General features: G+C 63.4%; 2 protein-coding genes across 4 annotated transcripts; both read right to left on the bottom strand.

The window, feature by feature from the left end:
* Positions 1-644: 644 nt before the first annotated feature.
* RHOT2 (ras homolog family member T2) lies at positions 645-6065 on the bottom strand. 3 transcript variants are annotated; one of them, XM_035021830.1, is made up of 19 exons: positions 5969-6065; positions 5786-5844; positions 5627-5708; positions 5498-5541; positions 4675-4728; positions 4172-4224; positions 3991-4099; positions 3735-3836; positions 3555-3653; positions 3322-3430; positions 3111-3231; positions 2710-2794; positions 2482-2624; positions 2305-2405; positions 2093-2223; positions 1929-2009; positions 1697-1819; positions 1398-1600; positions 645-1195 (listed from the first exon to the last, which is right to left on the bottom strand). In XM_035021830.1, the coding sequence occupies exons 1-19, from the start codon at positions 6003-6005 to the stop codon at positions 1069-1071; spliced, it is 1863 nt and encodes a 620-aa protein (XP_034877721.1). In that variant the 5' UTR covers positions 6006-6065; the 3' UTR covers positions 645-1068. The 3 variants fall into 3 exon arrangements, with proteins under 3 accessions (XP_034877721.1, XP_034877722.1, XP_034877723.1); XM_035021831.1 differs by having other exon boundaries at positions 5786-5839; positions 5969-6053; XM_035021832.1 differs by lacking the exons at positions 3555-3653; positions 3991-4099; positions 4172-4224; ... (3 more) ...; positions 5786-5844; positions 5969-6065 and having other exon boundaries at positions 3322-3554; positions 3735-3817.
* Positions 6066-6415: 350 nt separating this feature from the next.
* Positions 6416-22843, bottom strand: WDR90 (WD repeat domain 90). Its single transcript, XM_035022457.1, has 43 exons — positions 22717-22843; positions 22359-22450; positions 22036-22212; positions 21838-21946; positions 21472-21642; positions 21081-21195; positions 20926-20993; positions 20470-20573; positions 20172-20390; positions 19997-20059; positions 19690-19758; positions 18979-19089; positions 18753-18898; positions 18623-18680; positions 18057-18175; positions 17794-17937; positions 17579-17709; positions 17385-17501; positions 16923-17158; positions 16604-16743; positions 16268-16398; positions 15731-15861; positions 15210-15371; positions 14877-15005; positions 14364-14611; positions 14298-14305; positions 14083-14214; positions 13779-13961; positions 13355-13452; positions 12615-12717; positions 12206-12327; positions 11852-12011; positions 11565-11755; positions 11308-11476; positions 11112-11223; positions 10761-10932; positions 8420-8542; positions 8095-8269; positions 7868-7998; positions 7616-7759; positions 7421-7540; positions 7250-7334; positions 6416-6767 (listed from the first exon to the last, which is right to left on the bottom strand). The coding sequence occupies exons 1-43, from the start codon at positions 22724-22726 to the stop codon at positions 6568-6570; spliced, it is 5628 nt and encodes a 1875-aa protein (XP_034878348.1). The 5' UTR covers positions 22727-22843; the 3' UTR covers positions 6416-6567.
* Between the last annotated feature and the right edge of the window lie 186 nt (positions 22844-23029).

Raw genomic sequence — 23029 nt, 5'->3', positions numbered from 1 at the left:
TGTGGAGCAGGGAGCTCCCCCAACCTACAAATAGCCCCTCAGAGCTTGGGGAAGGCTGCCTCACAGAGAAGGGCTGATGGCAGACAGGGAGCGCCCAGCCACACCGCAGGCTCTCCGCTCCAGGCCCCAGAACACACACCGAGTAGACGCCCAGGCTCCACGCTGGGCACCCTCCTCAGTCCAAGAAAGGTTCTCGCTCCCCCACCCTGCAGGCTGGGGCTCTCTGGCTGTCCCCACCCAGTGCCAGGGGCCAAGGCCTCTGGTCAGGGTGTGAGGAAACACAGCAGATTTCTCAGGCCAGGCCAACCCCGCGCAGAAGCAGGGCATCTGTGCACACCCCAGTCCCGCCCTCAAGTCCCAGACCCTCAGCACATCTCAGCCAGGCTACTGTGATGCTGAGCTCTGGGGGGCGGGGCAGCCATCAAAAGGGTCTTGCGTATCAGAACCCCTCAGGCCAGCACAGACCTGGATGGATGCAGTGGCTCCCAGAGAGCAGCTGGGCCCCGAGGGAGACCGCAGAATGGGGACCCAGGCCTGGAGGGGAGGTGTGGGGCTCAGGACTGAGGTTTCCAGCCCATGCTGAGACAAAGGATGTGTTTTAGTGGATTCAAGAAACATCTCTTCAAAAAGCAGGATCCCAGGTGCAAAAGACAGAAGTGAAGTTTAATCAGGAGACCCCACCTCATGTCTTCCGGGAGGGGTGAGGCGCTGGGCCCATCTCCAAACCAGGGAGAAGAGGGAGACCATATCAACCACGTCCTTCCCCCACCCCCACCTTTGACCCCCTTCATGACCACTGACTGCCTGGGACCAGAAAGGAGTGGAGCCCTGAGAATACTTGGGTCTGGGGTCACTGGCTTCCTCGCCCATGACACCCATTCCCTCCAACACATGACACCCAACGCAGGTGATGCTCGGCATCTGCAGCTGGGTAGGGACACAGGCTACCAGGACCTGGAGGCCAGCCCTTGGGGCTCAGGCAGGGAGGCGGGCCAGGTGTCCCCAGACAGAAGACAGGCCCCTCGAGCAGGTGGCCCCCACACCAGCACCCCGGGGGCCCCTGAGGCCTCATCGGCTCTTCAGCAAGGCCCGGAAGAGTGAGAGGCTGAGGATGGCAGTGACGGCAGCTCCAACAGCCCCCAGCATCACCCGCAGCCAGAAGGAGGTGGTGGGCAGCTCGCCGGGGGCCAGGTGTCTGCAGGACAGAGAGGCTGGCTGGGGGCAGATGCCGCTGCCCGAGCCCCCACCCCGCCTCCTGGGGCTGCGCTCTGCCCACACGGGGCCACCAGCGGGACTCGGGCCCACGCTACAGCTGCCCTGCTCTCTGGTCAACAGGGATGACTGCTTCCCTGGACAGGGCCTGGCCTCCCACCGCAGGGCTGGGTGCAGGTACCCACGGGCAAGCGGCCATGGCGGCGAGCCGGGAGAACACAGCAGTGCTGAGTCTGGTCTGGCCGACACACGAGAAGGGGGCAGGGGCAGGCAGCCGGTGTCTGCGGCAGAACTCCGTGGGCGACAGCCCAGGCGGCAAGATGCCTTCGGGCAGGTCTGCCTTGGAGGAGACAAAGAGGCAGGGGGTCTGCCCATCCATGTAGTGGCGCTGCAGAGAGAGGGGCTGCATAAAGGTGCCATCCCAGGCGGCCAAGGCACACGGACTGCCCCAGAGGGACCGGGGATGGGGCGCGGGGTGCCTTGCCTTGTAGACCTCAGCGCAGAGCACGAAGGACCCAGGGTCACTGCCATCGAACATCAAGCAGGCCACATCACAGGTGGCATTGGGCTCCGTGGCCAGCAGGCTGTCTGCACTCGCCTCGCACAGCTAGACAAAGAGTGGCCTCAGGGAGGGGTGCAGGGCAGCCCTGTAGGCCACGTTGAGACAGGCCCCCCAGCGCAGACCCAGTGTCTTTCCTGGGGACCCCAGCACTCACTATCAGGTACTTCTCCTGCCCGTTGACCTGCACCGTGTTGACGGCATAAACGGCACGCTCCTCAGCGAACTCCCTGGTATCCTGGTGCAGAGAAGGGAGGCGCCTGAAGCTTGCTGGCCCGGACACTGCCCAGAGGCGCCCCCCGCCCCCGTGCAGATGCTCACCCCCAGGCTGCGGCCGAGAAAGGCCTGCAGGAAGGCAGACTTGCCCACTCCACAGGCTCCCACCACCTTGCACAGGAAAACGTTCCTCTGCGTCTGCCCCTTCTCCTGGTCCAGCCTCTTCTCACGAGTGACTGGGGATGGACAGCCGGAGTGAGTGTGACCAAGGGGGCTGCCAGGGAGGAGCTGGGCTCAGGGTGGGGGCGGGCACCCACCTGTGATGGCATGGGCTTGGGAGTCCTGCTCGCAGAGGGTCGGGTAGCCCAAGTAACCAAGGTGCTCAAGACAGCGCCGGATGTCCAAGTAGGTCACCAGGCTGGGGGCGGGAGGGATGGGGTCACGGCCGGGCGGCCGGCACAGGCAGTGTTGCCACGGGCAGGGGCTGAACTCACGTCCACTGGCAGAGGTACCCATGCAGAGACAGCCGGCCAGCCTCGGTGCAGACCTCCAGAGGCAGCTGAGGGCCCCAGGGAGCAGTGGGGAACACGCTGAAGAAGCTCTCCAGCTCTGCAGGCGAGAGGCAGCCATCACGGTCCTGGGGGCAGAGGGGCCGCGGTGACACGTACCTGGTAGCTGGCGGGATCGGGGGCGGTGCAGGGTGGAGGTCATGACTACCTTACCTGGTCATGCTTCTCAAACACTCTCTGCACAAATTGGTAGCCAAAGTGGTTGAGCTCGGTGCTGCAGCCTGGGGGCACGTGGAGCCTGTAGGGGATGTAGGGGCTGTCCGGTTCCCAGGGGAGCCCCTTGCCCGCCAGGCCCCCCACACCTCCCGTGTCTCTGTCTCGGCACAGGGAGGCTCCTGCACTGCCCCCTCAGCCGAGCACCACGGCAGGAGGGCAGACAGGAAGGCATTTGGGGCAGGGGACCATCTGCTTCGTCCTATCCTGACCACCCACAGCGAGGCCGCTCCTAGAAAGGCCGTCGAGGCCCAACCCCAAGGGCCCCCACTGCGGGTCCAAGAGCCCCCAGGCACCCGCCTGACACTGAGAAGGGAGGCTAAGCCCCACCCACCACTCACGGTGGGACAAGGTAGTCAGGGGTCAGCTCCAGCGTGTCTCCGTAGCCGAAGCGTCGCAAGATGGTCCACGTAGTCTCGTGGCGCCCCCGTTGGATAAACAGTGTGTTCAAGAAAAGAAAGCCTGTTCCGAAAGAAACAAAAGAACAGGTAGCACCGAGCACAGCCTGGACCTCTTCCCGCTCCCAGGGCACGGCAAGGCATCAGGACTCACCGTCCAATGTCAGCCTATCATCCTGCACACCTCCTGCCACGTTCTTGCACACCACCATCTTCACATCCTCCAGGGCCTGAGGGGCCAGTGGGTGCCCAAAGCAGGATTTCTGCCCCCGAGGGAAAGTCGCCATCAGCCAGCCAGCCAGCCTCCTCAGTGACTGCTCAGCATCACTAAGAGTACCTGAGGCTGTGCCCTCGAAGGACGGGCAGCGCCAGCAGAGGGAGCCGCACCTGGAAAGCGTTGAGCTCCTCGTCACTGAGCGCCTGGTCTAGATCCTGGTCTGAGAGCCTGAAGATGCGCGTGAGGGCCTGGGCACACGCGGGCCTCAGCTGCAGGGACAGCCAGCTCAGTACGAACCCCACGCCACCGCTCCAGCCAGCCTGGCCACCTCCCCGCTGCCTGCCGCTCACCTGCTTGGCGTCGGGGTCGTAGAGCGGGGCCATGGGGTGCAGCACTGCCTTCTGCGCGTAGTAGAACAGCTCCGAGATGTTCCTCAGGTTCTTGGCAGAGCACTGGTGACCACATGGACAGACTCAGACACGTGACCAGTACCACAAAACTCAAAGGGGCCCCCCACAAAAGGCAGGCATGGGGTGTCTTCCAGACCTGGGGAGGTCCGCAGGCCCGCAGCTGAGGCCAGCGGCACACGGGCACCCGCCCACGCACCTCCACGCACGTCTCGATCTCAGGGAACTGGCTCATGATGGGCAGCACAGCCTCCATCGAGCTCCCCGGCCGCAGGTCCGACTTGTTGCCCACCAGGATGATGGGGACTCTGGGGGAAAGGCCTATGGTCACCATGGATGGGGAGCTGGCGGGGCCCACCCCCCTGGGCCCTGCCCATTACCTGAGGCTCCTCTCAGTCTCCCCATTCACCAGTGGGATCCACTTGGTTCGTATCTGAAAAGCAAGGGCTAGCCGTGAGGACAGGGGCCTGCCTGTCTTCACGGCTCCCTCCTGGAACTCCTGCCTGGACGTAGGGAGGTCAAGGCCCACTGAGGAACAAAGTCCTGGACACTGAGAATTGTGGCCACCTGCAGAGAACAGTCAGCAGGTGGGGCCTCATCTGATCCTAGCAGTTCCCAAACACCCCCAAGGGGCCCGGACTCAGCAGCCTAAAACAGCCCCTTCCACAGGCCTGAATAGTTCAGACTTCTAACCACCCATGTACTTTGTGGGGAAGCAGGGCCACAGGAGCTCCCTGGGGAAGCTGTGGGGGTCCTGCATACAGGCCCCCAGTACCCAGAGCCTCGGTCAGCTGGGTGACCATCTGGAGTCTGTTCAGAGAACAACACGGAGCTAGGTGCCAGCACCAAGGACCTGGGGTACAGAAGGAGCTCTTGCCCTCACCTTCTCAATGGTGGCCTCCTCAGACACGTCGTACACCATACACACCACGTTTGCCTGTGGGAAAGGGGGTGAGGCATGGCATGACCACAGGCTTCCTGCTCCACGCTGGCCTTGATAGGGCCAGACACCTTAGAACCCCACCCCTCTTTAGCACCCCTCCAGCCAATGTACCGCAGCCACCATCGGCTGCTTCAACCTGACAAGTCCTCCCCTGTCCTCTTCCACTGGAGCCGCCAGGCCTGAGCATGGCAGCTCTGGCGGGTCCCCTGGAAGGCTCAGGACAAACAGCACCACCCCTAGAACTTGACACCCTGGCCCCAGCCCTGCGTTCCCGTGTCATTTCAGGCAGAGTGAGTGACAGGGACAACACCACAAGGGATGATGGTGACAAGAAGGCTGGGTAGCTGTGGCCTTTACCCTGGCCCAGCGATGCCCCAGGACACAGCAGAGGCTCCCCCGGGGAGCTCGGTTCAGGCGCAGATCTTCCTGACAACCGATAAGCAGGGCACCCGCTACAGTCCAGCTCAGAGCACTACTGCACTAGACTACGGGATAGCAGTACAGGTAGCCAAGGCACAGAGCTGGGTAAGGATCACTTTGGAAGGGCAAACAACGGGTGCACAGAGCCATGGAGCTGACTGGCCGTGTGGGAAGCACGGTCCCTCTCCTCCCCAGGTCCCTGCAGGGTGAGCCCAAGAAACCTGACAAATAGCAGCGCTGAAAGATCATGGCAGGAATTAGCAAGGTCTCAGGCACCCTGAGCACCTTAACCTAATCCCTGGGAGGCGGCAGCCGGGGGCTCAGCCCTCAGGACACAGTGTACCTTCTGAATCTCGTCCTGGAGCTCCTCGGCGGTCTGCTCGGCTTCTGCAGAAGAAGAGACCCTGACTGTGGAACCTTCCCGAATGCCTGCCCCCATCCCCCAGGGCGAAGCGCGGGCGGCCCGCTCTACCTGAGTAGTCCACGATGTGGGTGGGCACCTTCTCCGGGGTGACGTCTGCGGGAATGGTGATCTCCTCAGCGCGGGGAGGGACCTGCAGGGGCCGCGGCGTGAGGGCGGCCGGAGGCCCGGGGACGGGCACCGAGGGCTGCGGCCACGCTCGCCTCTTACCTCCGCGGGGAACTCCTCGCCCACGAGCGACAGGATCAGCGACGTCTTTCCCACCTGGGCTGCGCGGGGCGGCGCGGTCAGCGCATGGCCACGATCGCCGCGCCCCCTCCCCACTCCAGCCCGACCCTGGCCCCGACCCGGCGGCCCCAAGACCCCCACCCGGCTCCCCAGCCCGTCGCCTACCCTCGCCCAGGAGCAAGATGCGCACGTCCCGCTTCATGGCGGCTACGCGTATCCCGGCCCCGGCCCACCCCCGGCCCCGACCCCGTCCCCGACCCCGGCCCCGTCCCCGACCCCGGCCCCGACCCCGGCCCCGTCCCCGACCCCGGCCCCGTCCCCGACCCCGGCCCCGTCCCCGACCCCGGCCCCGACCAGCGCTCTCCCACTCGCCCGCACTTCCGGCCCCCGCCCGCACTTCCGGCCCCCGCTCGCCGAGCCACACTAACGAGCCCGGCGGGCCAGAGCGTCCCGGCTGTGCGGCGGCGCCACCGCGCGGGCACACTGGGCATCGCAGACCCTGCCCCGCCCCGGGGCCGAGCAGGGACCTTCGCAGGGAGTGGGCGGGCTGGGGATTTGGCGGAGGCTGCGCTCAGGCCAGGACAGCAGGCGCCCGGAGTGACCAGATGACGATGCCAGAATGCAACACGCACGTTTATTTGAACTCTACAAGGTAGAAACCTCGAAACAAGCCCGCAGGTAAAGAGCCCACAAGCACTTTCCTTAAGTTCAGGTCTTGATGATTGGCAGTCTCAGGCCCGTCTGGTGTGGCGAGACCCAGCTTCTCAGCCAAGCGGGGGCCCTGAGCTCGAGGCCCCCCGGGAGGCCCAGTGGCCTGTGACTTCCCACACCAGGATGTCACTGTGGGCCACTGAGAAGAGCAGCCGGGCAGATGGGGCAAACCTGCAGAGCTGCACCACGTCATCATGGCCGGCGAAGTCCCGCACGGCCCCAGACTCACAGTCCACCAGCCTCAGCACATGCTCTGTGGGCAGATGGCATGGGGCTGGGCCTGGGCAGGCGAAGTGTATGCCCGTCATACCCGTGTCTGTGGAGCTCCGGGGCCCAGGGTCCTCCAACCTGTGCTGGTGCCGGGGCCTCTGGAGGAATGTGTGCTCAAAGCCCTGTGTCCTCCACATCCCAGGGCCCGCTACAGCTGGGACCAGGGGCAGCAAAGCTAACAGGAGGGCCCATCAGCACCCACTGCCCCACCACATGGGGCTTGCTAGGCCCTAAGCTAGGCCACTGAGTCCCTCTGTTGAGGCCCTGGAGCTGGGTGCTGCAATCAGCACCCCACGCCCCTCATCTCCTGACCCTACAACTCCCCTGGGGCATGTGCCCTTACCCCACTTCAGGGATGAGGAACTTGGGGCACTGAGATGAGAGGTATGTCTCAGGTGGGGGTATGGGTGAATCCCCTCGACTCCACTCAAGACGGGCTGGAGTCCCAATTCCACCAGGACTCACCAGCAAAGCCAATGGCCACGAGGTGGGCTCCGGGGGACAGGCTCAGCGACACGGCATAGAACGGCAGTGGGATCCTCTCCACCATCTGTGGACAGTGAGTGTGAGCCTCCCTTCCCCAGCCCTGGGTCCCTCGGGCTCCTGGCACCACACGGGGGTGGGGGGTACACATGCCTGCTTCTGGTGAAGGTTGTAGAAGGCCACCTCTGGATGCACGCCGAGGCCCGCACACACCAGCAGTGCCCCATCCCACGGGCAGAAGGCAACAAGACAGGGCAGGGGATGGCTGGCAACCTGTGGAGGGGCAAAGCATGCTGTGGTCAGTTGGGCAGGCACCGTCCCCACCCCTGGTGCCCCCGGGACTCTTACCTCCGTGAGGGTGGGCGATGGGGAGCTCAGCCAGTCCACAAGCTCACAGTGGCCCCGAGGCCAGTCGGCAGCCCAGATGCTGATGCGCTGGTCTGAGCTGGCAGCTAGCCACAGGTCGGCACCCTGTGCCCCGAAGTCTCCATACTGGGGGTGGGTAAAGGCCGGTGGGTGCCTTCCGCCCTGCCCTACCCAATCTCCCTCCCCTGCCAGCTTCCCCAGGCCAGGCCCTGCCAGCTCATGAAGCTACTTCACCTCTTTGTTCGTGCTCTGGATGGTGGAGATGAGAGCACCCCGGTGATCACTCAGTACACGGAAGGTCATCCCCGTGCGGGGGCGGCTCACAGCCACAAGCCCATCCTTGTCTCCGGAGAGGATGATCTGACCTGGGCCAGCCAGGGCCACAGCATCACCCTGCGAGCCCCTGGCCCCCAGCCCAGACAGGTGACTACACGGTCGCCCCGCGGGCCCCCACTCCTCACCATCAGCAGAGTAGGCCACAGCCGTCAGCGCAGCCTGGTGGGGGTGCATCTTGAGCTGCATTGCAATTCGGGCGATGCTGAAGACACGCAGCGTGCCGTCACTGTAGCCGGCCACCACCTGCTGCTGCTCTGGGGATCCGCAGGAGGGGGGGCTCCAAGCCAGACAGAGGCAGCTCTGGGGACCCACAGGAGGGAGACACAGGCACTCCCCTGGGGATGGGGAACATGGGCCCAGCCCCAGGGCTGGAATGGACACTGAGGGAGGACACAGAGGCCAGGCAGGGCTGGGAGGTGGTCTGGGCTCAGCCCTGGTGCCCCCTAGTACCTGGTTAAGCACTTGGAACTGGATCAGGAGCTCCATACTGGCCAGGGACCACACTCTCACACTCCCGTCATCACTGCACGTGGCCCAGTGGGATGCGCTGGGGCTGAACACCACCTCGTTCACCTGCAAGGAGCCAGCCAGCGCCCACTGAGGCTGCCTGGCCCTCGAGCACAGGGGAGACACAACAGGGCCAGGTCTGTTCTGTCTTTTAAAGATTCTTTTTTTTTTTTTCCCAAAGACTTTATTTATTTGAGAGAGACAGAAACAGCACAAGCAGAGGGAGAGGCAGAGGGCAAAGGAGAAGCAGACTCCCCGCTGAGCAGGGAGCCCAAAAAGGAGCTCAATCCCAGGACCCCAGGATCATGACCCAGGCCGAAGTCAGCCACTTAACCGAGTGAGTCACCCAGGCGCCCCAAAAGATTCTATTTTTTTTACATAATCTTTGCCCCCGACATGGGGCTCAAACTCACGACCCCAAGATCAAGAGTCGCACGCTCTGCCGAATGAGCCAGCCGGGCGCCCCCGGTGGGTCTTTCTGACGAGAGCATCCATCTCCGCACAAGCCTGCCTGGCCCCATCCACCTCCATGTGGCATAAAGAAACCATCCTGGCCTCCCTCCCAAGTGTCCCCACATGAGACCTGGGTGGGACAGAGTTACAGGAAGCCCCCCGGTCAATCGAACCTGATGGCTCACTTGCTAAGACAGCACAGAAGGAACCATCCTGGCAGGCCCTAATAAGTGGTGACGTGACGATGTGTGACGACATGTCCCCAGAGGGCCACACACAAAAAGTAAAGGAAGACAGCCCAGGCAGCAGAGCGCAGGAAAAAGGATACAGAGGCCACATGCCCACAAGGGAACACAGAATAGTTTAGCCTAGAATGTGAATTTCAAGGGTAAGTGCAAACTCATAATACATCTCACTTAAAAAAAATAGTAATTCAGCTGTTTGGCTGAGCAGTGACTGGCCCCTCTGGCACTCGGGCCCCTATGTCCATTTCCCACAGGAGGGGCCCCCAGACTCTGAGAAGGAACAGCCGAGTCTGGTTCTGGGCAGAGCTACAGAGGGGGAGCCTGGAACACCTTGTCCTTCCACACGAGAGGGAAATCACCAATGCCCATCAGCTCCAGTCAAGGACTCAGGCCCCAAGTGTGTGGGTGCGGGTGGATGAGGAAACACGGAACACTATCTGGTACTGACCCGCGCTACACAACAGACAAACCCGGGAGGCTTCGTGCTCAGAGAGAGGAGGCCCACAGCCAGGGATGCCCAGAACAGGTGAGTCCACAGAATCAGAGTTAGTCAGTGAGTCCCAGGGGATGGGCAGGGGAATCGGGGAGGAGGGGGGGTGTTTAAAGGGTACGGGGCTTCCTTTTGGAGAGGCAAAATGCCCTGAAATGTGATTGAGGTGACGGTTGTGCAATTCTGTGAATATATCAACACCACAGACTTCAAGCTGATAAGACAACATATACCTTGTACCTTAACACAGAGCCATCATCAGAAATACACAAGAAGCTCACGATACTCGCCCACCACAAACTCAAATTTCCTTGATGGCAACCATTACATCTGAACAAATGAACTGAGACTAAAAAAAAAGGAAAAGGACTCGGGAGCCAACTCGAAGAACCTGCCACTGGTTAAAGATGGGGCTTGATCAGCATCAAGAAAAACAGTGACCACGAGGAGGCTGGACCCACATTTCCATCCAGCAGCTCACACAGAGCCGCACAAACTTGTAGACCAACGCTGGAGGCTGGGGAATCAAGCCAGCACTCAGGAGACCCGGCCCAGGAGGAAGAGACTCGCCCACCCTGCAGCTCCTGCCTGAGCTCTACCTCGGAGAAAGCAAGCTCCCAAGGCCGTCTCTCCTGGTCAGGATCAGACTAGCACCACTGGCAAGTCGTACCCGAATAGTGAGTAATTCTCCAGGCACAATGCCAACAGGCAAGCAGCCCCTGACCAGACCCTGGCCCGGCCTCCAGACCTCTCGAACCCCAGAGAACATTAGGGCTGAGAGGCAGGTCCAACCCAGCCGGTGGGAGGTTCCAGGACAAAGCAGCTCGTTTTTTCAACAAGTAAATTACAAGAAAAAAAGTAAGAGAAAGGACAGAGGAGGCCAAAAGGCCTGGGTGGGGATGCCTGTGGGTCCTGGGTGGACAAGGGGTAAGCACGCAGCTCTAGGCTGTCCTTATCCGGGGACCTCCTGGACCATCTACACACAAACCCGTCTGACTGCTGGGCTTAGACTTGGAACAGGCCGGGGAAAGGAGGGGCAGAGCAGGACACATGGGCCTTACCGCCCTGCCTCTGTCCAGGTTGGAAACGCCCTCACCTTGCTCCTGTGGCCACTGATGAGGCGGGTGCTGGTGCCCTCGGCCCAGCTGATGTACCAGAGCGTGCCTGCTGTGGTGCCCACCACGCCCATGTCCATGCTGTCGTGGAAGACCGCACTCACAACAGCCCCGTCCAAGGTCAGCTCGCGCTCCATCAACACAGAGCTGGACCTGGGGTGGGGGTGGGGGGGCGGGCAGTGGGTTGAAAGGGCGGCGGCAGCGGCAGCCCTGGGAGCCTGGTGTCCCGGGGGTGTGTCCCTGTCTTCAGGCTGCAGCCCACAGGGGGACCTGGGACACTGGCGCCCCCCCCCCCCCCCCCCCCCGGCACAGCGACGCGCACGGCAGCTCACCTGGCGCGCGAGCCCTTGCATCTCAGCTCCGGCACGGCCCCCACCGCCCACAGGCGCAGTCGCCTGGTGTTGCTGCCACTCAGCAGCCGCGCCCCCGAGCACAGCAGCACTCCTGGGAGGCAGGAGCGGCATGAGCCCCTTCCCCAGAGCCCAGAGCTCGAGACGAGGTCCCCCAGGGAGAGGCCAGGGCACCCACCAATCTCGCCGTCGTCCGCGTCCCAGGCCAGGAAGCAGCGGCCGGCACTGGCATCCCAGACGCAGACCCGGCCGGTGTTAGAGCCGCAGTACAGCAGAGGTGCGGCCCCGAAGCAGAGCGAGGTGAGCTCGCCAGCCCCCACCTCCTCAGGGATGGGCTCTCGCCGCGCCTGACGGGACACAAGGGCAGCGTGCATCAGCAACATCTTGGGGTCCAGCCACACCCCGTCCTTCAGAACACCCTCGGAGTCCCGGCACCTGGAGGCGGAGGCTGGTCCCACGCTGCTGCAGGAGCCACAGGGTAACGGCACCTTGGCCCACGCAGGCCAGCTCGCCAGCATCCCGGGGGTTGAAGGCCACGCCGTGCACTGGCGCGGGGAGGCGGGTGGAGGACAGGAGCTCATGGGTGGCCATGCTCCACAGGGCCAGAGTGCGGTCCCCATAGTCCCCTGGCGAAGGCACACGCTAGCTGCATCAGCTGCCCAGGGGTCCCAAGACAGGCAGGGAAGTCCAGAGGCCACTGTCCTCCCCACACCCCAACTGACCCAGTGTGACAAGGAGCTTGTCATCTGGCGAAAATGCCAGGGCTTGCACCGCGGTACTGTGGTAAGAAATGAGGTGCCGGCAGGAGCCCCCCGGCACATTCCAGATGCGGATGTGGCAGCGAGAGGTGGTGCCGCTGCAGCCCGAGGCAGAGGCCAGGACCTGGCGGGCAGGAGGGCAGGCAGTCAGCAGGGAGGGGGTGGCCCACGGGCCCATCCTGGTTCTGGCTGGACAGAAGGCTGGAGCAGCATCCCCCGTCCTGCTCTGGAGGTGAGAGCCAGCCGTGGTTCTCAAGAATCCAGGCTCTGACCTGCACGTCAGCCCTGGGTGTACAGAGCGGGATGCAAGGCGGGCACCTGAGCATCGTGGCTAAGGGCCAGGGTGGAGATCTCCTCGGGGTGGCCGAGCCAGTGCTGCTGGGTGCCAGAATGCAGGTCCTCCACCACCACCAGGCAGCCGCACGTGTAGGCAAAGAAGCCTATAGGCAGGGAAGGCACCCCGGAGCCAGTCGGCCGGGGCCCGGGGTGCATCCTTCCCTGTTTGCTTCCACAGCCACAGGGGCTCACACCTGGAAAGCCCGCTCCGAGGCCAGAACACACAGGCTACCAGGAGAACGCGTCTTGGCTTGGGCACTGCTCCCACCCTGCCACCCAAACCCTGTACGATGGCAAGTGCTCACAGGCTCTCCCTGGGGCCTGTCCTAGGGGCGGACAGAGCTGGGCCCCTCCCTGCAGCTTCTGGGCTAAGAGCAGGGTGCGCCCCCACCTGTATCTGGCTTCCAGACCACATTGGCCCGCCCGTTCCCGTTGTAGCCCACGACGGCCTTCAGGAGCAGACGCTCAACGCTGGCGTCGGAGACAGAGGCGCTCTGCGAGGACAGAGAGAGGACGCTGGGGTGCCCGCATAGTGCCCGCCCACCCCCCAACTCAGGCTCTCCCCCATCAGGCTGGGGCCTGGGATGACGCCTCAGGAGATGCAGGCTCCCAGGAGACAAACGGCAGGAACGCAGGCCCCAACACCCGCACAAAAAGCCAGCAGAGCTGAGGGTGCAGACAGAAAAGTGCGAGTGGGGGGTGTGGGAGGCAACTGGAGGGCAGGGAGGCCAAGTAAGGGCAGCAAGACCCGGGCGGGGGAGGATCTTGGGGAGGGCACAGGTGCAAGAGCAGGAAATGGGAAGCAGCCAGGGCCGAAAGGGAGGGCTCATCAGGACACCACCCGGGGACCCTCTGGGCATCTGCAGGACAGCGAGAGCCTTGGCCAGCCAAGCCAGAGTGCAGGCACAGGGTAGATGAGTCCCCTGCAGGGGAACCGTCACCAAGATCTACATCAAAGCCCTGTCACCAAAGCTGTGAGCTTTGGAAGCCGCCCCAGGGAGACCCCAGAAAACCGAGTTTCCTAGGGAGAAAGAACGCTCCTAGAAACTACAGGGCCATGCCACCCCCACCTCTGGGCCCATCGGGTGTCTGCTTGTGAAAGGCTTGCGGGGATCCTCCACCCCCACTGACCCTGACCAGCGGGGAGGTCTTATGGCGTGCCAGGAAGTGCCTATAGCAGTCAGGGCGAGCAGAGGGATGCACCTGAGCTCTTCCAATGCTCCGAGCACCTGACAGGGAAAAGGAAGAGGCCTCGAAACATCAAAGCACCCATGACCCCTCAGAGACCCCTCCCTGCACACAGTCACCCGGCACTGCTGGGTAGGACAAGTGTCTGAACCACAGCAGACATGTGGGGTCAGAGGGCGCAGATGGGTTGCATCCCACTGCTAGCCAGGCCCAGCCGGGGCCTCAGACTAGCCTACTTGCCCTGTAGCTCATCTCACAGCTCAGCCCGTCAAGCGGCTGGGCCTCCCTTAGGCCACCTGGAGGCCATGAAACACCTTGGTCGGTCATGAGTATCCCCGCCCCACCCTGCTGCCCCTCTTCTGCTTACTGGACCAATTATGGGGGTGGGGACCCATGCTGAGGCCCCAGGGGGCCCCTGGAGACCCCCAGACCCCGTCTCCAGCCCCACTGGCCTCCTTCACCAGCATGGGCAGGCTTGAGGCCTGATGGAGCCCCTCAGGGCTATGGCTCTCCTCAGAGGGTCCTTCTTCATCTGACAAGGAGAAGGCACCTGGGGAGAGGGGGAGAAGGGAGCAGTGAGAGGAAGGAGCAGAGCAACGTTGCCCCCGCCCCCCCCCCAGGCCTGGACCAGAGACACACCCAGCAGTCCCTCCTGGGCCCTCCACCCTTACCACCATCACCCTTGAGGGGTCCAGCACAGATGCCCAGCTGGAGTGGGGATGCCGGGGATGGCTCAGGCACCTGCTGCCGGGGGAGCCCGTTGGCCCCAGACACCGTGTCCTCCAGCTGCTTTGCATCCAGGCCTGGGGACAGAAAGAGTCAGCCTGTACCACACACCCCCAGTTCTGCACTAGGAACCCCAGGAGAGGAAGGGGCGCTATGCCACCCCCGAGACTGCAGAGCTAGCACCAAAGGTGATCACAAAGCCTGCCCCTGCGGTGGGGCCACTCACTAGTCTTGCAGGTCGGGGGTGCCCCGGGTGAGTCTCTGGCACTGCAGAGACAACGAGAGATCAGATGGGAGGGTGTAGCTGAAGGCCAGTGGATGCAGCTCTAGGGCAGGCACTTGCCTTCCTGGGGGAGACCTCTCCAGGGGACCCAGAATGTCCCAGAGGAAGATGGCATCCCCCACGCTGAGGAGCTGCTGCTGGTCAGGGGTGAAGGCCACAGCGTGTACGGGCTCTGAGTGGCCAATATACACCTGGAGACAAGGGGAGTCAGAGAGAGACCGTCGAGGCACAGCTAGGGCACCACGGTCCTCCCAGCACTGGGCAGAAGCAGCGCTTCACGCTGCAAGACAGCGGACATATCCTGCAGACCCAGCTGAGAGTCCCCGACCCGCCAGACGGGGGCGCGAGGAGGAGGCTTTCAGGGGTGTCAGGCCCCAGCAGGCACAGGGGAGTTGGGGGTCTCATCCTCTACCCTCCCTGCCACCCACCTGCCATGCGCCTGCCTGTGGCCCCCACCTGGCAGCCGGGGCAGGCCTTCGTTGGGTAGTCCCACACCTTGATGGCCCGGTCAGTGGCCATCAGCAAGAAGCGGGCATCCCGGCTGAGAGCCAGGGAGGGGCAGGCCACAGGGTGGACACCTGGCAGCTGCAAGAAGCCTTCTTGTCGGTCGGTGAGGAAAGAGCAGAAATCACAGAGCCCCGGACACAGGAAGTCGCCCTTCTCGAGAAATGCCACTTCCAAGGAGCAGCAGGCAGCCCGGGCCTCCCCCTCCTCGAGGCACTGGAGGCACTAACGCTGGAGCCCGGAGGGAAGAGGAGGTCAAGCTGCCGACCACAGCCCTGGGCTCACCTCCCGGACCACGCGGCCCGACGTGGTATCCAGCACCGTGACTGTCTTAGAGGACGTGGACACCAGGAGGTGGCCAGGGGGTCCAGGGCCAAAGCAGACGGCCACAGCCGAGTCCAGGCGGCTACTGGCCAGGTCCAGGGCACCGACATCAATTTGCAGCAGCTGGGGGAGAGCAGCAAGCAGCCACCGGGCAGGGCCTCCAGGCAGAGCTTGCACTCCCGGCGCCAGAGCACGGGAGGTGAGCAGCCTCAGGTACCCACCCACCGCACTCCTGCCTGCCTGTGGCTTACGCGTTCTGTGTCTATGAGTTGAGGCAGCAAGGATCAGATCCTCTCGGGGGTGAGCCTGACCTCCCACCTGCCCCCTCCCACTCCACACAGGGCCAAGGAGAGCCCCTGCCCCTCCCTGCTCCCTCCGCCCTGGTGGAACCCGGGATAGCCATGTGGCCGCCGCTGGGGATATATGCATGGAGTCTGCCAGCCAGGCCAACGTGGACACACAGAAGATTCCAGCTGACTCACCTCTTCTAGGGAGGCCGCATTCATGACAGTCACCACATGCCTGGAGGGACCCACGAAGGCCAGCAGACGGCTATCCCCGCTAACCACCAAGGCATTGGGGGTTGGGTGGGCGTCCCGGCACACCACGTTAGCTGCCGGCAGCACGGAGGCACAGGGTCAACTGGGTGGAGACCCAAACCTGCCCCCAGCTGTGGCAAACAGACAGCAGTGGGCACGAGCTACGGCTGGGACAGCTGGGGTTCTCCTGGACCACGACCGGCTGCCAAGTGACCGCCTGGCTGGCCCAAGTTACTACCAAGTGGCCACAAGAGGAAACACATGCCCTCGGGTGACCCAACCCCCACCTAGTGCTCAGGCCATTCACCTCCTCCTGGGGCAGGGTTGGCACAGACCCTCACTGACCTTTCGTTTTGGGGGGCCTAAGAAGTTCTAAAACCACACTCACCCGGGAGCTGTAGGTAGTGAACAAGCCCCACCCCACAGGGAGCGGACAAGGACATGGTCAGGAGGCTGGACGGGGCAGCATGGGGGCCTGACCTGCCACACGCAGGACGCGGCAAGGGGTGCTGGCGCAGTGGTACTGGGCCAAGGTGCCCCAGGAGCAAGAGCTGAACAGGAGGCTGCCGTCGGGGCTGGCGGCCAGGCCGGTGACTGGTCCTCGGTGACACCTGCACCACACAGGGACAGCCACTGCCCTGGCCCTGAGCTGCACCATCCCAGACCGCTCACAGCTGGTCCTGCCTGTGTCCCCAGGGGGCAGCAGGGCATTGGGGCTTTCTGTGGATGGCCCTTTCCTGCCCGGCCCAGCTGCCCACGTACCACCTCAGCTTCCGCCACGGGTGTCTGTGGGGCTGGAGCCAACTGGGCACCCACCTGTGCTCCACCAGAACCTCAGCAGCCTCCAGGCTGAAGGAACGGACGGCCCCACTGCTGAAGCCGCAGAATAAGGCTGGCCGCATGGGGTGGAAGGCGATGGTACACGGGGCCTCCTCAGGGGACCTCAAGTCATAAAGCTGGAGGGTGGGGTCCATGAGGGTGGGCAGGGATGGGGCTACCAGCTGGCCTCAAGAGCCTGAGAGCCCATCTCTCCAGGTGGCCCCACGGACCCGCCAGTGCTTCACGCCTGCCTGGGCCCCACCCACTGGCCCTCAGTCCCTCCCTCTGCGATGGCTCCCTTCTGGCTGCACCCCACCTGCTGCAAGGTCGCCAGGTCCCAGACGCGGACAGTGTGGTCCTGGGACACCGTGGCCAGCTGCCCTCGGCTGCCCTCGGTGGCCAGGGCCAGCACCGGAGCGGTGTGGGAGCGAACCAGCATGCTGTACTCCTGGGATGGGATATCCAGGAAGCCCAGGTGGCCGGAGGATGTGGTAGACAGCACACGTTGACCATCAGGGCTGATGCACACTGAAGTGACTGGGCCCTCGTGCTCTGTGGACAGGGTGGCTCGGTGACCTCCCCGGCCCCCTCCATAACACAGACAAACCCATTTCCTTGCTCTCCATGGGGTAGGACAGGCAGCTCCCCGATGACCACCCACTCCCTGGCTCAGGACTCGACCCCCTGGAGCCCTGGGACTGACGTCTAGCCAGGGTATGACCCAGGAACACGACCCTCCCAGGGCAACTCTGATGCCAAGACGGTTTCATGGTCCCACCTGCCTCCAGAAGCACAGAGGAGAAGTCCAGGGGCCAGAGGCGCAGGTAGCCATCCTCGGAGCCCATGGCACATAGGGCCTGGGACACGCTGAGGCTGCTGATGCAAATGCCGGGGCCTAGGGAGTGGGGCAGAGTCAGCCCACAGCATCAGGGTGGCTCCCCCGCCCCCCCATGCAGCAAGGGACCCACCTACCCGAGCTAAAGGTCTGCTTCTGTGAGAGAGGGCCACCAGGGCTCCGCGAGGGCAGGAGGCGGCGAGCGTGCCGCACAGCCATGCGCTGGTGGTCGATCTCCAAGATGTGGCCACTGCGGCCGCACACGTAGCTGCTCAGGGAGGCGACAGGTGAGGGCCGAAGGGGCAGGTGGGAACAGGACCCAGCCAGTTACGGGGGTGAGGGTAGAGCTCACAGCATATGGCCATCCTGGGCCCGGCCGAAGGCCAGGTCGGTCAACTCCAGCACGCGGTGCTCCCCCAAGTCCACAGGGCAGGAGCGCAGCTGGCCCCCTCGCAGCCGCCACAGCTGCACACTGCCCTGCCCGCACGACGCCATCCTGCAGGGCAGAAGCGCGATACTGTGGTGGCCCCCAAGCCAGGGAGCGGCAGGCTCAGCCCCCATCAGGGCCTGTGGCTGCCAAGGCCTCATTCCACAGTGCAAGGACAGCACCATCACCTGGTTTCGTCAAAAAGGGCCACCTCAAATGCCTGGATGTCAACCCTGGTGTGCACCTTTGCGAGAAGGGCTGCCGCACCGCCTCGTCCCACCTGGGCCGTGCCCCAGGCCACCACCATCTGCAATAAGCCTGTACTGAGTACCCGCGGCCCACCACCGACCCTACCTGGCCTCCCCCAGGCCTCAGCTCTCCTTCCCTACGCAAGCCCGCCTGAGCGCTCAGTGGCTGAGGGGGTGGGGATGTTGGCCCCATGGCCCAGAAGAAGCTATAGGTGTACCCCTGGGCTTCCACACTCGAAGCTAGGCCCGTCTGTGGGAACAGAGAAAACACCGACCCGCAAGCAGGGCCCGGGCTGAAACACGCCAACGCTTCAAATGCACCTGACTTCAGGATGGCTGACACGCCAAACACAGCCAGCAGGACAGCAACTCTGTCCATGGGCCTGACAACACGAGGCGGTGCACAGGGCAGGGGGCTTGCCAGGGGAGCTCTGCTTCCTAAGTGTTTAGGACTCTGCCTGCACCCCGGCACGGGCCACTCCACCTCCCTGACCCGGCCCCGGTACCGTCCTCCCGTGGCGGTCCTTGCCGACACCGCAGAGCAGCGCCCCACTGTTGGAAAAGCTGCGGATGGAAAGAAAGCAGTCAGCGTGGCGGGGGCTGGGCCCCCACCCCTCTCAGAGGTCCCACGCCTACCTAAGGGAACAGAGGACATGGACCGGGCTCCGGAACAGGGACAGGCACTCCCCGGTGTGGAAGTCCCAGAGGCGCAGCATGCTTGGGGGCCGGGCCTGGGCCGAGGCCAGCAGCAAGCTGCTCCCATCCAGCGCCAGGGCAGAAACCTGGAGGACATGGTAGGTTGAGGAGACAGCACTGCGCCCGCAGGCACAAGCCTCCCCTGGGTCGGGCGGGTGGCGCCCACCTTGTCCGTGTGGCCGAGAAAGAAGCGCTGCTCGCGGGTGTCAATGTGCAGGACGACGATGACCGCGTGGCAGGGATACACCACAGCAGCCCCGTCCTTAGTCCACAGGGCCTGTGCACAGGGGCCAGATGTGGACGTCACAGGCTGCTTGGCCTCCGCTCTCCCCAACCCCAGCACATCCCCCGCCATGTCAGGAGCACGCGCGCACACACACACAGATGCACGCCTAAGACCTCCTCCAAACCCTGTCTGCAATACTAGAAACTGAGTTCAAGTAACAAAACACCAGGACCTACAGACACTCAGTCCGTGTCTAGAAGGACCTGGCAAGCACAGGGCCACACAGACCCAAAACTAGCACCCACACCAGCCCCACACACCAGACAAGCATCAAAGCCTCATGGAACACGTGAGAGCTCTCAGGTCTAGGGAAGCTCAAGCACCCGGGCCATGCTAACGTGGCCTGCACATGCGGCAGAAAAAAGGGATGCCGGGTTGGAAAGTCCACGCTTCTGCTGAATGAATGCTGAGTCATGTGCAGACACAGGCAGAACCAGGCATCCACGGTGTGGGGGCAGGGGGGTGAGGGTTCCACACCCTGAGGAAGCTTAGATGTCTACATAACCACCTTAGGGAGACACGGGCTTTTCCCATTGCCCCCTCTGCGTAACTGACACCCACACGGCCCAGTAAGAATACTGGATCCCTCACCCATTTGGTACTGTGGCCCCCAAAGCCAATGACTCCCTTGAGCCTCAGGATTGGATCCGGGAGAAAGGTCTGAAACAGGCAAACTCACAGTGAGACCCCAGGAGGTGAGGCTCCCATCCCCCTGGGACTGCACCAGCCCAGGCTAGTTTCTCCCTCCCAAGAAAGCAATGCAGTCCTAGGTGGTTTCTGCCGGCTGCCCTGTGTCAGGAAGCCAGGAGCTGGCCACAGTGCCAGACCCTTTGGGGACCCCAGCTCCTGCCCCTGCCTGCAGTCCAAGGCCTCCACAGATCACCTGGTGCCTCCTTACCCTTGGTTGGAAGAGATTCTTGTCCAGAGCCATCTCCTGCCCATTCTGCTTTCTGTCAGAAAGCTAGATGACAAAAGGTTTCAGAGACCCAGCAGCCCTTACCCACACCTCACCAAGGCTCCACCCACCTCAGTGAAATGGTTTACCCCCCACCTTCCTGGGGGTAGGCACTGACCTCGTGCACGGCCACATCCTCCAGCGCCACGGGCACCATGGTCGGCTTAGGAGCAGACACGTGAACACCGTTGCCAGCCGCATGCTTGTCAGTGACCTCTGGCCCGGCTGAGCGCTCTTGGCTACGGTCACTGGGGCCATTCGTACTGGGGACCTCCGAGCGCTCACAGAACAAGCTGACCTCTGGAAGGGGCTCTGGCACTGAGGGGGCCTGGCAAGACTGCAGGGGCACAAGTGCCTGTCAGGACCCTGAGGCCACCACTCTCCAGCCCCATCTCTAAGGACAGAGAAGCACTCACGGCTGTGGGGCCAAACATCTGGACCATGGAGGGCAGAGTGTCTTGGAAGGGATTGCTGAAAGCCACTGGGTGAGGGAGAACCTGCAGCATGCGCCCCAGGAAATCTGGAATGGAGTCAAAGGCCATAGAAGTCACTGAACAGAGTGCAGAGAGGCCTGCAGAGAGCATGGTCTCAGTGCCTTGCCCACTCCTCCAAAGCCACAGCAACAGCTCAACCCACCCTTCTGCCCCGGGCCCCAGCATGCCCTCCTAGTTGGAAAGTTTGAGGACACCAGGCACCCTACACAACTTCCCACGTGATCCTGGCATCTCAGGACAGCCTTGAGGCTAGCCCTGGCCCCTGTGGGCACCTCCCTGCCAGGTTTGCCACCCCCATACAGTATCAACACCCCCTCCCGTGAAACTCCACATCCCTGTAGGCCTGAGCCTACATCTCTGGTGACTCCACAGGCCCACCTGCCTCAGGAGGGGAACAGCTCTTCCGAACCGGCTCAGGAGATGCTTTTGAGCTGTCGCTTGGAAACCTCGACAGGGCAGAGAGAAACTTAGTGTCCAGGGACCACCCCGACCTCCCTTCACTGACCTCCCGCAGGATGGGCAGAGCCGCTCACCGGATGTGGACATAGTGGTCATACCAGCTCTCCCCCTTTGGCACTGGGAATGCCATTTCTCGAGGTACAGGTGTGACAGGTAGCTTTGCCCGCTGGGCCTCAGCCATAGTAACAGCTACAAAGAGCAGAGCTGGTCCAGGGAAGGAAGCCCATCCAGCTCCCTCTTCCAGCCCAGGCGAGTCTCAACACCAGGTGCCACCAGCCCAGCCACCACCAGCCCCTGCCCCCCACAGGTGCCTCAGGAGCTGGGGGGGCTCCAAGATGGCACAGCACAGGCGTTTCCATCACGGGCTGGGATGTCAGCCCCTCCTGCTGAGAACTCAGGGACTGGGGGAGAGCGCTGGAACAGGCAGGCTGCAGGATGAGCATAGGACGTAAGTACAGCACTCACCGGGATCAAAGCACAGGTCGCTGGTGTAGAGGCTCTTCACGAGCAGACTCGCGCACAGCTTGACGCTCTTGAGGTGACCGTAGCGCCGGTTTAGGTACACCAGGAGAATGTCATGCAAATCAAGCTGTAGGCATGTCCAACGGGCACCAGAGGGGGCAACACTGGCCAGCTCTGAAGAACGCGAGCCAAGATCAGTGCCTACGGTCTCACCAGCCAGCCCAGGGCACTCTGTACTTGGCCTGCCCCAACCACAACGTCCCCCCAGCACCACCTGTCCTTACACCTGGGACTGCCCACCTCCCTCTCCGCTCTCAGGCCGCCTCTCCTGGACTACCGCAGCCCGTTCGTGTCCCGTTTCCACATCACCTTTTACAGATAACCCAGCCTCACAGATGAAGGGAAATTGCAGCCACGTGGCCGTGGACTTGAACTCCTTGAAGAGGTTGGAGAAGGACACACGGATGACCTGGCTGTCCTGCAAGGCACAGCATGACCATAAACAGACAAGAAGGACTACAGAAATGCAGCACCACCACCCCCAACCCCCACTCCCAAGCTCGGCACCTCGGTGGCCACATCCAGGTGAATGACGAAGTGCTTGGCTGGCAGGGGCCTGAAGAGCACGTACAGGTACCGGCCAGTCAGCCCCAAAGACTGGGTACTGGTTTTGGGGAGCTGGATGTAATTGCCAGCAGAGACAGAACCCCGGACGCGATACACAGTGCATTTCAGAGTCTTATCCTAAAGAGAAAAAGAGGAGGCAGCACTGTCCACCCAGGGACGCCGAGAAGGGCACCATCGGCATGACCCTGGGGTGGTTCTGACAGGTTTCTCAGGAGGACAGAAGGGGTCTCTACCGCTGCTGCCAAGTCCCGGCGCCCACTTACAGTGACAGGAGCCACATCGCCTTCTTTAGCGGACCGCTTCCACTCGCCCACCTTGAAGTGTCTAAAGACGTTGAGGAACGGGTGCTGCCACACTGGGGAGCCATGAAGGTGTGAGGACCCCCATGGGCATGAAGGTGCGTCCCCAGATGTCAGACCCCCGCCCGTGAAGGGGGACATCCCGCTGTGAGCCTCCAGACCTTCCAGGGAGGGGCCAAAGGCTGGGTCTGTGCTACGCCACCGCCCCCCGCGGTGACAGCCATTACTGCGCGCCAGCCCCGGTCCCACTGGGCCCCCCCGCCCCCCGCGCTGACCGCCCCCCAGCCCCCGGCCCCGGCCCCGGCCTCCCGCGCGCTGGTACCTTTCGCCATGGCGTCGCCGCTCGCACTTCCCGCCTCTGCCGCCGCGCGCTCCACGCAGGGCACGCAGCGCGCGCTTAGCAACGGCCGCCTGGCAACAGCGCCACTACTGCGGTCACGCGGGCGAGGCCACGTGACCTGAGGGGTGGGGCGGGGCGCACGACGGCGCGGCGTTGGCCACGTGACCGCGGTGCGACCAGAGCCGGGTCGCGTGACCGCGGTCGGGGTTGAAGGTTCGCGGGGCTCGCGGTGGGCGGCCTCTCGGGCACCCTGAGAGCCGTCGCGGCCCGGGCCTCTGCGGCCACTCCCAAGCCA

The sequence above is a fragment of the Mirounga leonina genome, unplaced genomic scaffold (genome assembly GCF_011800145.1).
Source record: "Mirounga leonina isolate KUSES-001 unplaced genomic scaffold, KU_Mleo_1.0 Mir_175, whole genome shotgun sequence".
Classification (NCBI taxonomy): Eukaryota; Metazoa; Chordata; class Mammalia; order Carnivora; family Phocidae; genus Mirounga; species Mirounga leonina.
Note: the sequence above shows the minus strand (reverse complement) of the source record. Positions and strands in the feature narration are given on the sequence as shown.